Source organism: Bombina bombina, chromosome 8 (genome assembly GCF_027579735.1).
Source record: "Bombina bombina isolate aBomBom1 chromosome 8, aBomBom1.pri, whole genome shotgun sequence".
NCBI lineage: Eukaryota > Metazoa > Chordata > Amphibia > Anura > Bombinatoridae > Bombina > Bombina bombina.
The window spans coordinates 5,455,809-5,470,206 of record NC_069506.1 but is presented as its reverse complement, the minus strand read 5'-3'; the positions used below and the strand labels follow the sequence as shown (position 1 = coordinate 5,470,206).

At 40.7% G+C, this 14,398-nt stretch overlaps 1 protein-coding gene across 1 annotated transcript in view; it reads right to left on the bottom strand.

The window, feature by feature from the left end:
- The window catches only part of HOATZ (HOATZ cilia and flagella associated protein), a 141,825-nt gene extending 130,677 nt beyond the window's left edge, over positions 1-11,148 (bottom strand). The window contains exons 1-2 of the mRNA XM_053689828.1: positions 10,914-11,148; positions 8,529-8,576 (exon numbers count right to left, since the gene is read on the bottom strand). Coding sequence (XP_053545803.1) covers positions 8,529-8,576; positions 10,914-11,136 — 271 coding nt within the window. The 5' untranslated portion in view covers positions 11,137-11,148. The remainder of the gene's footprint in view (positions 1-8,528; positions 8,577-10,913) is intronic.
- Between the last annotated feature and the right edge of the window lie 3,250 nt (positions 11,149-14,398).

Sequence of the window (14,398 nt, the reverse complement as noted above, 5' to 3'; positions counted from 1 at the left end):
TATTTATTGTGACACCTCTGTTTAATGTTTGTAATGATCAGATACAGCACAAACAGCACTGGTTTTTATATATAAATACATAAGGATTTGTTGTTCATTGTGACACCTCTGTTTAATGTATGTAATGATCAGATACAGCACAAACAGCACTGGTTTTTATATATAAATACATAAGGATTTGTTGTTCATTGTGACACCTCTGTTTAATGTTTGTAATGATCAGATACAGCACAAACAGCACTGGTTTTTATATATAAATACATAAGGATTTGTTGTTTATTGTGACACCTCTGTTTAATGTTTGTAATGATCAGATACAGCACAAACAGCACTGGTTTTTATATATAAATACATAAGGATTTGTTGTTTATTGTGACACCTCTGTTTAATGTATGCGATGATCAGATACAGCACAAACAGCACTGGTTTTTATATATAAATACATAAGGATTTGTTGTTTATTGTGACACCTCTGTTTAATGTTTGTAATGATCAGATACAGCACAAACAGCACTGGTTTTTATATATAAATACATAAGGATTTGTTGTTTATTGTGACACATGTGTTTAATGTTTGTAATGATCAGATACGGCACAAACAGCACTGGTTTTTATATATAAATACATAAGGATTTGTTGTTTATTGTGACACCTCTGTTTAATGTTTGTAATGATCAGATACAGCACAAACAGCACTGGTTTTTATATATAAATACATAAGGATTTGTTGTTTATTGTGACACATGTGTTTAATGTTTGTAATGATCAGATACGGCACAAACAGCACTGGTTTTTATATATAAATACATAAGGATTTGTTGTTTATTGTGACACATGTGTTTAATGTTTGTAATGATCAGATACGGCACAAACAGCACTGGTTTTTATATATAAATACATAAGGATTTGTTGTTTATTGTGACACCTCTGTGTAATGTTTGTAATGATCAGATACAGCACAAACAGCACTGGTTTTTATATATAAATACATAAGGATTTGTTGTTTATTGTGACACCTCTGTTTAATGTTTGTAATGATCAGATACAGCACAAACAGCACTGGTTTTTATATATAAATACATAAGGATTTGTTGTTTATTGTGACACCTCTGTTTAATGTTTGTAATGATCAGATACAGCACAAACAGCACTGGTTTTTATATATAAATACATAAGGATTTGCTGTTTATTGTGACACCTCTGTTTAATGTTTGTAATGATCAGATACAGCACAAACAGCACTGGTTTTTATACATAAATACATAAGGATTTGTTATTTATTGTGACACATCTGTTTAATGTTTGTAATGATCAGATACAGCACAAACAGCACTGGTTTTTATATATAAATACATAAGGATTTGCTGTTTATTGTGACACCTCTGTTTAATGTTTGTAATGATCAGATACAGCACAAACAGCACTGGTTTTTATATATAAATACATAAGGATTTGTTGTTTATTGTGACACCTCTGTTTAATGTTTGTAATGATCAGATACAGCACAAACAGCACTGGTTTTTATATATAAATACATAAGGATTTGCTGTTTATTGTGACACCTCTGTTTAATGTATGCGATGATCAGATACAGCACAAACAGCACTGGTTTTTATATATTAATACAGCAGTACATGTAATGTGTTTAAAGATTTGTTGTTTATTGTTTGCAATGATCAGAAGTTACAACAACTATGTGAGTTGCTACGATTCCCCGCCATGCTGTGTGTAATATAAAACTAAATTTATGCTTACCTGATAAATTACTTTCTTTCCAGACATGGAGAGTCCACAACGTCATTCCAATTATTAGTGGGATATTTAACTCCTGGCCAGCAGGAGGAAGCAAAGAGCACCCCAGCAAAGCTGTTAAGTGTAACTGCCTGACCCATAACCCCCAGTCATTCAGCAGAAGGAAATGGAAAACGAAGAAACACAAGGGTATAAAATTAATAATAAAAAAAGAGGGTGGGGTCGTGGACTCTCCATGTCCGGAAATAAATAAATTTATCAGGTAAGCATAAATTTTGTTTTCTTTCCTATGACATGGAGAGTCCACAAAATCATTCCAATTACTAGTGGGAACCAATAACCAAGCTAGAGGACATGGAATGAACAGGGAGGGAGAACAAGGCAGGAGGACCTAAAACGAAGGCACCACCGCTTGAAGAACCTTTCTCCCAAAAGAAACCTCGGCCGAGGTAAAAGTATCAAATTTGTAGAATTTTGAAAAAGTATGCAGAGAGGACAATGTTACAGCCTTGCAAATCTGTTCCACAGAAGCTTCATTTTTGAAAGCCCAAGACGAGGAGACGGCCCAAGTGGAATGAGCCGTAATTCTCTCAGGAGGCTGCTGTCCAGCAGTCTCATAAGCCAAACAAATCAAACTTCTCAACCAAAGAGACAGAGAAGTAGAAATGGCCTTCTGACCCTTACGCTTTCCAGAGAAAACAACAAAAAGGGTAAAATTTAAGAGTCCGCACAACATCTAAGTTATGCAAAAGACGTTCCTTTTGAAAAGAAGGAATAGGACAAAAAGAAGGAACAACAATTTCTTGATTAATGTTTCGATCTAATACTACCTTAGGGAGAAACCCCAATTAAGTACAAAGAACAGTCTTACCATCATGAAAAATAAGGTACGATGAATCACACTGCAAAGCTGAAAGTTCAGACCCTCTGCGAGCGGAATAAATAGCAACCAGAAACAAAACCTTCCAGGATAAGAACTTTATATCAACAACATGCATTGGCTCAAACGGAGCCTGCTGAAAAACTTTAAGAACGAAATTAAGGCTCCACGGGGAGCCACAGGTTTAAACACAGGCCTGATTCTAACCAGGGAATGTACAAAAACTTGAACATCTGGTAAATCTGCCAGATGTTAGAGCAAAATAAAAGATAACGCAGAAATCTGACCTTTTAGGGTACTGACCGATAAACCCTTCTCCAGGCCATCCTGCAGAAAAGACAAAATCCGGGGAATTCTCACCTGGCTTCATGAGAACCCCTTAGATTCGCCCCAATAGAGATATTTAGGCCATATCTTATGGTAAATCTTGTGAGCAACAGGCTTTCGAGCCTGAATCATGGTTTCAATGACTGCTTCAGAAACACCACGTCTAGACAGAATTAGGTGTTCAATTTCCAAGCAGTCAGCTTCAGAGAATCTAGGTTTGGATGGAGGAAGGGACCCTGAATTAGAAGGTCCTTCCTCTGAGGTAACCTCCAAGGAGGTAGAAATGACATCCTTACCAGATCCACGAACCATATCCTACGAGGCTATGCAGGAGCTATTAGGATCACCAATGTTCTCCCCTGTTTGATACGAACAATGACTTGTGGAAAAAGCAAATAGAGGAAACAGTTAAGCCAGAGAAAAACCTCCAAGGAACCGCTAGAGCATCTATCAGGGAGGGAAAGGCAGGAAGCAAGAAGTGTGAAAATTCTGACCTCCATCAGGAAATCTTTATAAACAAGGAATCTATGATTGTCCCTAGGAAACACTTTTCCAGAATCACCTTTCACCCGTGGAAACGTAGAGAAGACAGCAACATCTCTGTATGAGATCTTGCTAGGAGAAAAGATGACGCCTGAACCTAATTTAAAGTGATCTCCCAAACAAGGACTTGAACCTCTGACCCTCAGATCAAAATCTGATGGTCACCCGACTGAGCTATCCGGGCTCCTTGTAATAAAGCCCATCACAGCCATGCCCGGATATGACCCTGGGAATACTTGTTCCCATTCTGATTCTCTAATCCAGCGCCCTCAAAGGGCTTTAGATAGACTCACTAATATCCGCTCCTAAATAACAGAAGAGTGAAAGTCATGTGAGCGGCTATTAAAACAAAAAAGTCCTTTAGAACCTTTTTTCATAATCTTTCAGTCAAGACTGAAGTCTCTCGCGTAAAAGAGTAACATTGTATATTAAAACTCAGACGAAATATGATGTCACAGACATTCATAAAGACTTCAATAGAACATAAAGAATATTCATTAGACAACATAGGTTATACTTAAAAGGAAACCTATCAGTATCAGAAGAGTACATATACATATTATAAAATGAAAATCCAACAGCGCGTCAGTCTCAATTAGGAAAGAGATTGAAAATAGGCTGTATACACATAACATATAAAAAAGAGAAGAAGATTGCACCTTAAAAGAGCAAAATTATCACAGCGCTGCCACCAGATGGCAGCAAATACAGGAAAATACAGTACCAAATTTATCAGGAAATACATCCTGAAAAGTAAACGTTCTGTATTGTAAACAACTAACTCAGCTCCTATTTCCTTAGGCGCACAAAAAGCATTTAGCTGCCACCCAATGGCGGCAATACAATAACAACATAGTATTTATCAGGAGATACAGCCTGAAAAGAAAACTGAAAGTACATATATTTATAAATGTTCTTTATTTTAAACAAGTAATTCAGCTCCCATTTCATTAGGAGTAAGATTAAAATTCATTAAAATTAAGGGGGGAGATAAAAAAACTGAAATTAAAATCCTCCATGTCTCAAAATTAAATCAATGTAAATATTTGCATAGGGAATTAGCACATTTAGGCAAGATTCCCCGCTCGCTTTTTCCCAGAAATACCTCATATACAATGTTACCATTGCACAAGGGAATTCTGGGTAAGATATGCAAATTAGATATGCAAATTTAACACAGCTATCCTTTTTAACAGGATTATTACAGCAAACCAGAAATCACTCACTAGACAGCCTGTTTCGTTCTTTTTTGGAACTCATCAGTAGGAGACAGATTTCTGGTTGCTGCATTGGTAAAGCTATTTTCAAGGTTAAACCAAAATTCATTAAAATTAAGGGGGGAGATAAAAAACTGAAATTAAAATCCTCCATGTCTCAAAATTAAATCAATGTAAATATTTGCATAGGAAATTAGCACATCTAAGTAAGATTCCTAGGAGTAAGATTAACAAATAGCTGCTACTCGATGGCGGCAAATACAATAAAAAACTCAGAATTTATCAGGAGAATACATCCTGAAAAGAAAACTAAGTACATATAGCTATAAATGTTCTATTTCTCATTTCCTATTTCCTCAAGGATCTATAGCTGTCACCTGATAGCAAGTACAATAACAACCTGTGAGGCAAGGCGATAGGACAAATCTCAATAAGAGAAAAATATATTGTACCCTGAAAAAAAAGTACAACTTTTTTATGAAACCTATGTGTCTTAATAAGATGCTGCCTTAATAGAGCAGAGACTTAAAGTAGTCTACATACGCATATAAATAACTATCACCTAGATTACAAGTTTTGCGCTATAGAGGGTGCGAAACGTCTAAATACCCCTAATCTGCTGCCCCCGACATCGCTGACACCTACATAAACTTATTTACCCATTAATCTGCAGCTCCCGACATCGCCGCCACCAAAATAAATCTATTAACCCCTAATCTGCCGCTCCCGATATTGCCACCACTATACTAAAGTTATTAACCCCTATTTTCCCGCACCCCAACATCGCCCACACTATAATAAAGATATTAACCCCTATTCTGCCTCTCCCCGACATCGCCGCCGCTAAATAAAGCTATTAACCCCTACACCTCTGGCCTCCCACATCACTACCACTAAATAAACCTATTAACCCCTAAACCGCCAGCCCCCCACATCGCAACAACCTAAATTAAACTATTAACCCCTAAACCTTACCCTAACCCTAACACCCCCTACTATTTAAAATTAAAAACAAACTTACCTGTGAAATAAAACCTAAGCTAGCTACAATATAACTAATAGTTATATTGTAGCTAGCTTAGGTTTTATTTTTATTTTACTGGTAAGTTTGTATTTATTTTAACTAGGTACACTAGTTAGTAAATAGTTATTAACTATTTACTAACTACCTAGTTAAAATAAATACAAACTTAACTGTGAAATAAAACCTAAGCTGCCTTACACTAAAACCTAACATTGCAAAAAATAAAAAACACTAAAATTACAAAAAATAAAAAAAACTAATTATATCCTATTCTAATACCCTTTTTAAAAAAATAACAACCCAAAATAAAAAACCCTAATCTATAATAAACTACCAAGGGCCCTTAAAAGGGCCTTTTGTAGGGAATTGCCCTAAAGAAATCAGCTCTTTTTCTACAAAAGAAAAACAAACCCCCTCTAATAGTAAACAAACCCCCACCCCCCAAACCCACAAAATAAAAATAAAGTAAAACCTAATCTACCTATTGCCCTGAAAAGGGCATTTGTATGGGCATTGCCCTTAAAAGGGCAATCAGCCCTTTGCTGCCCATTAAAAATAAAAAATGTCTATTCTAAAAAAAAACAACAAAAAACACCCCAAAACGGAAAATAAAAACACATTACACAAAATAACAAATGAATCATCCAAAATAATAACAATTATTCCTATTCTAATAAGAACAAAGGGAATAACCCAATAGGGGGCGCTACTAAGAACGGTGTAGAATATATATGTAGGCCCACGTGACCATATATGGATGTTTCAGACAAACAATCAACAAAGTACTAATATAACATAGATACAATGTAAGTGTGTGTATTCACAATATTATACCCAATCCTAGATCAGGATGATAGACAAATATACAAAGTCCAGGATAACCCAATCTGGTATAGGTATCTGTCTTCTATTGGACTGGAGGCAGCACTCGATCTTCACCCTCCAAAGGTTATAAATCTAAAATCAAACACAGGAAAGAGGCGCTGTATGTGTGAATCTGAAGAAGCCAACGACAGATATAAGACATGTGCAGGGTACTCACAATGTGAAAAGGCACTCCAATGTGCCTATAGGGGCAGGCTGGTATTCACAGCAAACCAGCTGGCTGAACCGGCTAACCAGGATACCCAAGGTAGAGGACTCTATGTCTTGATGGACTGTGTATACTGGATCCAGCAATGTGGGAACAGGAGAAGGTGTCCCACATCAGACCGGTCCTATACTAACCAGTTTCCACACTGCAGCAAGTCATGTCTAATAACCATTTAAAAAAAAAAAAGAAAAAAAAAAAAAGAACCCTAATCTATAATAAAAACTACCAATAGCCCTTAAAAGGGCCTTTTGTAGGGCATTGCCCTAAAGAAATCAGCTTGTTTTCTAAACAAAAATACAAAGACCCACGAACATTACAAACCCCCACAATTAAAAAAAAAAACAAAACACTATCTAAAAAACCTAATCGACCCATTGCCCTGAAAGGGGCATTTGTATGGGGATTGTCCTTAAAAGGGCATTCAGCTCTTTTTCTTGCCCTTAAAAGGGCATTCAGTTCTTAAGAAATGCCCAAACCCTAATCTAAAAAACCCCACCCCCAAAAAAAATTAAAAAAACCTAACACTAACCCCTCTTTAGGTACTCACAGTTGCTGAAGTCCCGCTTGAACGATCTTCCGGTTGGCTATGTGCCCCTAGTGATGGGGTGATAAGTACTATAAGCAGAGGGCAGACGTAACGATTTGAGCCCTAACTGCGCAACAATAAATGTGATCAGAGTTGCTTGCTCGATAACTGCGCCATAAACAGTACTGAACACACCCCCACAATAAAAGACTGAGTCCTTACAAAAAGAAACCCATTAACGTTCATAACAACGAACCACACAGAGATAGGAGGGAAATTAATGTCGTCATGACACCCATTCCCCACACACCATAAGTCCTGGGCTTGTCCTTAAAATAGCCCAGTAATGGCGTGGCAAAATCACTAACCCTGGCAGAAAAGCCAGATAGCTGCTGAGCCGCACATAAATCCGAAACAGCGGATATATATAATAAATCTACAAACCCGTTAGGAAGGTCACAAGTCCCACTAGCATCCTGAATCTCTTAGTCCTTTCCATGCTTGTTCTTATCCAGCGAAATAAAAATATATAACAGGACTTCCCCTCCAGGAAAAGTTTTTCTGCAGGTCTGAAAGCCTCACTTGACCGCTAACAGGGACCTGTAGAAAAGAAAGAACTGGGTAACCAACTCTGGGTTTCTGCAAAGGGGTAGCAAAGTGTTAAATGTAAAGCAAAGACTTCCTCTCCGCCTTTTAACTGCTAAAAGCCACCACTACTCTTACTCAAGAGATTGACGTGGACACAGCTAGACCCCAATCCTTGCTTGCAATGAAAAGTACCCATAAAAGGATTAATTTCTTCAGACACCAACTTTGTACAACCTCCATTGATAGAGGCAAAGAGAATGACTGGGGGTTATGGGTAAGGGAAGTTACACTTAACAGCTTTTCCTGGGGGGGCTCTTTGCCTCCTCCTGCTGGCCAGGAGCTGAATATCCCACTAGTAATTGGAATGATGTTGTGGACTCTCCATGTCGTAGGAAAGAAATATATATTTGGAACACATAGATAAACATGATATAACATATGCCCTATTTTGCTCATCAGCATTTAACCCTTTGGCTGCCAATAAAAGCTGCACTACACAAAAACAAGTTGGAGCCCTCTCTGACATCTAAGGGTTGCATTACGTTGTGTGCAGTCATAGCATACAGGCCTGTACTTACTGATACCCTCTAGCAGATGCTGGTACGTGTCGGCCTTCTCGTTCCTCTCTAGTAGTGGGCAGGAAAGGAATACATTGTTAGATCAGCAGTGAATGTTTTTTACATTTAAATACAGGACACCGGGCGCTTTACTGTCTGCAGATAATTTTATAGGTGGCAAACATCATAGTCAGTAAAGCCAAATGCAATATATCATTTTATTTGTAACACTCAGTTATTTTTAGTTCGGAAGTTAAAATTATTGGCACTGTTCTTCACAGACAATTTTACCAGCCAGGTGGCATTAAAAAGTTGCCTGGTGGAGGCATTTTGTGTCATTTACAAATGTTACTTAAAGGGCCATAATACCCAAATGTTGAAACACTTGAAAGTGATGCAGAATAGCTGTAAAAAGCTGACTAGAAAATGTCACCTGAACATCTCTATGTAAAAAAGAAAGATATTTTACCTCAAAAGTTCCTCAGTAGCCACATCCCATTGTAAAGGACTTCTAAGCAGCATATCAGTATGTCTGTCCCTGGGCAGTCGAAGGGATGATCCTCGTCCACTCTCATCTTATTTCCCTATTCAGTTTAAAGGAAGTTTGCTATGAAATCTCATGAGAGTTAAGTCAAATCTCATGAGATCACAGTAAGAGTTCATGACCTCAGCACTGCTGATGCTGATTGGCTGCTGTTCATTTCTTCATTTTTTTTTATTTTTATCTGCAGCTGGGAGCAGCTGAGTATAACTTTTTACACAGAACTTACTCTGCTGAGCTGAGGAGATTTTGAGGTAAAATATCTTCCTTTTTTACATAGAGATGCTCAGGTGAGATTTTCCTGTCAGCTTTTTACAGTTATACTGCATCAGTTTCAAGTGATTTAACATATGGGTATTATGTCCCTTTAACATCAAGTGATTTAGCATATGAGTATTATGTCCCTTTAACATCAAGTGATTTAACATATGAGTATTATGTCCCTTTAACATCAAGTGATTTAACATATGAGTATTATGTCCCTTAAAGCAATCCAAAGCACAAATTAATTGCATAATTTAACATACAAAATTGATTTAATGATAAGTTTGCAACAAACATTGCAAAGAAAACTTTAGATAATTTTTATCTTAATTAGTGGCTTAAATTTTAGCCAGGTGGTCAGTAAAATCAGCTGGGTGGTGTGCCCCCCAGGTGACACTCTCGGTCACTTGTCCCAGGTGACACTCTTGGTCACTTGTCCCTATGTCCCAGGTGACACTTCCAGTCACCTGTTCCTATGTCCCAGGTGACACTCTCGGTCACTTGTCCCTGTGCCCCCCAGGTGACACTCTCGGTCACTTGTCTCTATGTTCTAGGTGATATTCTCGGTCACTTGTCCCTGAGGCCCCCAGGTGACACTTCCGGTCACTTGTCCCTATGTCCAAGGTGACACTCTCGGTCACTTGTCCCTATGTCCCAGGTGACACTCTTGGTCACTTGTCCCTATGTCCCAGGTGACACTCTCGGTCACTTGTTAATATGTCCCAGGTGACACTCTCGGTCACTTGTTAATATGTCCCAGGTGACACTCTTGGTCACTTGTCCCTATGTCCCAGGTGACACTCTCGGTCACTTGTTAATATGTCCCAGGTGACACTCTCGGTCACTTGTTAATATGTCCCAGGTGACACTCTCGGTCACTTGTTAATATGTCCCAGGTGACACTCTTGGTCACTTGTCCCTATGTCCCAGGTGACACTCTCGGTCACTTGTTAATATGTCCCAGGTGACACTCTCGGTCACTTGTTAATATGTCCCAGGTGACACTCTCGGTCACTTGTCCCTGTGCCCCCCAGGTGACACTTCCGGTCACTTGTGCCTGTGCCCCCCAGGTGACACTTCCGGTCACTTGTGCCTGTGCCCCCCAGGTGAAACTCTCGGTCACTTGCCCTGTGCCCCCCAGGTGACACTTCCGGTCACTTGTGCCTGTGCCCCCAGGTGACACTTCCGGTCACTTGTGCCTGTGCCCCCCCAGGTAACACTTCCTGTCACTTGTGCCCCCCAGGTGAAACTCTCGGTCACTTGTGCCTGTGCCCCCCAGGTGACACTTCCGGTCACTTGTGCCTGTGCCCCCCAGGTGACACTTCCGGTCACTTGCCCTGTGCCCCCCCAGGTGACACTTCCGGTCACTTGTGCCTGTGCCCCCCAGGTGAAACTCTCGGTCACTTGTGCCTGTGCCCCCCAGATGACACTTCCGGTCACTTGTGCCTATGCCCCCAGGTGACACTTCCGGTCACTTGCCCTGTGCCCCCCCAGGTGACACTTCCGGTCACTTGTGCCTGTGCTCCTGAGGTGAAACTCGCGGTCACTTGTCTCTGTGCCCCCCAGGTGACACTTCCGGTCACTTGTCCCCTGTAACTCACGCAGTTTGGGGCTCCCGGCTGCCTTCAGTCTCTGCTCCATGTCCCCTGACACCAGCCGTGACTCAAGAGGCGGCTGTAGCGTCACGGACTTCCAGAACATCTTGCAGCAGAGCACGTCTCGCTCCGAGGAGCCTGCGAACACCGTGTACCCGGTGCCCAGCTTACCGGGAGCCTCCGTCACTATAAAGCCCGCTGCCATGGTTACGTGACGCTGCAACTGCATAGGTACAGGCCGATGACGTCACGGCCATTGGTTGCCTAGGTTACGGGACGCTGCGTGTTGACTAAAGCCTATCACGCGTGCACACGCTCTCTTATATGTATAGTAACGTGCACGTGCGCACCATATAAACTAGTATAGAATCTAAAGTGCATCTGACACAGCTCAGAGAGTATTGTTATTATCTGCACCCTCACAGTGCCAATGTAACCCTCACAGTGCCAATGTAACCCTCATAGTGTCAATATAACCCTCATAGTGTCAATGTAACCCTCATAGTGTCAATGTAACCCTCACAGTGCCAATGTAACCCTCACAGTGCCAATATAACCCTCATAGTGTCAATGTAACCCTCATAGTGTCAATGTAACCCTCACAGTGCCAATGTAACCCTCACAGTGCCAATATAACCCTCACAGTGCCAATGTAACCCTCATAGTGTCAATGTAACCCTCACAGTGCCAATGTAACCCTCACAGTGCCAATGTAACCTCATAGTGCAAATATAACCCTCACAGTGCCAATGTAACCTCACAGTGCCAATATAACCCTCATAGTGTCAATGTAACCCTCACAGTGCCAATGTAACCCTCACAGTGCCAATGTAACCCTCACAGTGCCAATATAACCCTCATAGTGTCAATGTAACCCTCACAGTGCCAATATAACCCTCATAGTGTCAATGTAACCCTCACAGTGCCAATGTAACCCTCACAGTGCCAATGTAACCTCATAGTGCCAATGTAACCTCACAGTGCAAATGTAACCCTCATAGTACCAATGTAACCCTCATAGTGCCAATGTAACCTCACAGTGCCAATGTAACCCTCATAGTACCAATGTAACCTCATAGTGCCAATGTAACCTCACAGTGCCAATGTAACCTCATAGTGTCAATGTAACCTCACAGTGCCAATGTAACCCTCACAGTGCCAATGTAACCTCACAGTGCCAATGTAACCTCACAGTGCCAATATAACCCTCATAGTGTCAATGTAACCCTCACAGTGCCAATATAACCCTCATAGTGTCAATGTAACCCTCACAGTGCCAATATAACCCTCATAGTGTCAATGTAACCCTCACAGTGCCAATGTAACCCTCACAGTGCCAATGTAACCTCATAGTGCCAATGTAACCTCACAGTGCAAATGTAACCCTCATAGTACCAATGTAACCCTCATAGTGCCAATGTAACCTCACAGTGCCAATGTAACCCTCATAGTACCAATGTAACCTCATAGTGCCAATGTAACCTCACAGTGCCAATATAACCCTCATAGTGTCAATGTAACCTCACAGTGCCAATGTAACCTCACAGTGCCAATGTAACCCTCATAGTGTCAATGTAACCCTCACAGTGCCAATGTAACCCTCATAGTGCCAATGTAACCCTCACAGTGCCAATATAACCCTCATAGTGCCAATATAACCCTCATAGTGTCAATGTAACCTCACAGTTTCAATGTAACCTCATAGTGTCAATGTAACCCTCACAGTGCCAATGTAACCCTCATAGTGCCAATGTAACCCTCATAGTGCCAATGTAACCCTCATAGTGCCAATATAACCCTCATAGTTTCAATGTAACCTCATAGTGTCAATGTAACCTCACAGTGCCAATGTAACCCTCATAGTGTCAATGTAACCCTCACAGTGCCAATGTAACCTCACAGTGCCAATGTAACCTCACAGTGCCAATGTAACCTCATAGTGCCAATGTAACCTCACAGTGCAAATGTAACCCTCATAGTACCAATGTAACCCTCATAGTGCCAATGTAACCTCACAGTGCCAATGTAACCCTCATAGTACCAAGGTAACCTCATAGTGCCAATGTAACCTCACAGTGCCAATGTAACCCTCACAGTGCCAATGTAACCTCATAGTGTCAATGTAACCTCACAGTGCCAATGTAACCCTCACAGTGCCAATGTAACCTCACAGTGCCAATGTAACCTCACAGTGCCAATATAACCCTCATAGTGTCAATGTAACCTCATAGTGTCAATGTAACCTCACAGTGCCAATGTAACCCTCACAGTGCCAATGTAACCCTCATAGTGCCAATATAACCCTCATAGTGCCAATATAACCCTCACAGTGTCAATGTAACCTCACAGTGCCAATGTAACCTCACAGTGCCAATGTAACCCTCACAGTGCCAATGTAACCCTCATAGTGCCAATATAACCCTCATAGTGTCAATGTAACCCTCATAGTGTCAATGTAACCTCATAGTGTCAATGTAACCTCACAGTGCCAATGTAACCCTCATAGTGCCAATATAACCCTCATAGTGTCAATGTAACCCTCATAGTGTCAATGTAACCTCATAGTGTCAATGTAACCTCACAGTGCCAATATAACCCTCATAGTGTCAATGTAACCTCATAGTGTCAATGTAACCTCACAGTGCCAATGTAACCCTCATAGTGCCTATGTAACCCTCATAGTGTCAATGTAACCTCATAGTGTCAATGTAACCTCACAGTGCCAATGTAACCCTCACAGTGCCAATGTAACCCTCATAGTGCCAATATAACCCTCATAGTGTCAATGTAACCCTCATAGTGTCAATGTAACCCTCACAGTGCCAATGTAACCCTCATAGTGCCAATATAACCCTCATAGTGTCAATGTAACCCTCACCGTGCCAATGTAACCCTCATAGTGCCAATATAACCCTCATAGTGTCAATGTAACCCTCATAGTGTCAATGTAACCTCACAGTGCCAATGTAACCTCACAGTGCCAATATAACCCTCATAGTGTCAATGTAACCTCACAGTGCCAATGTAACCCTCACAGTGCCAATGTAACCCTCATAGTGCCAATATAACCCTCATAGTGTCAATGTAACCCTCATAGTGTCAATGTAACCTCACAGTGCCAATATAACCCTCATAGTGTCAATGTAACCTCATAGTGTCAATGTAACCTCACAGTGTCAATATAACCCACACAGTGCCTATGTAACCTCATAGTGCCAATGTAACCCTCATAGTGTCAATGTAACCTCACAGTGCCAATGTAACCCTCATAGTGTCAATGTAACTTCACAGTGTCAATGTAACCTCACAGTGCCAATGTAACCCTCATAGTGCCAATATAACCCTCACAGTGTCAATGTAACCTCACAGTGCCTATGTAACCTCACAGTGCCAATGTAACCCTCATAGTGCCAATATAACCCTCACAGTGCCAATGTAACCCTCATAGTGCCAATATAACCCTCACAGTGTCAATGTAACCTCACAGTGCC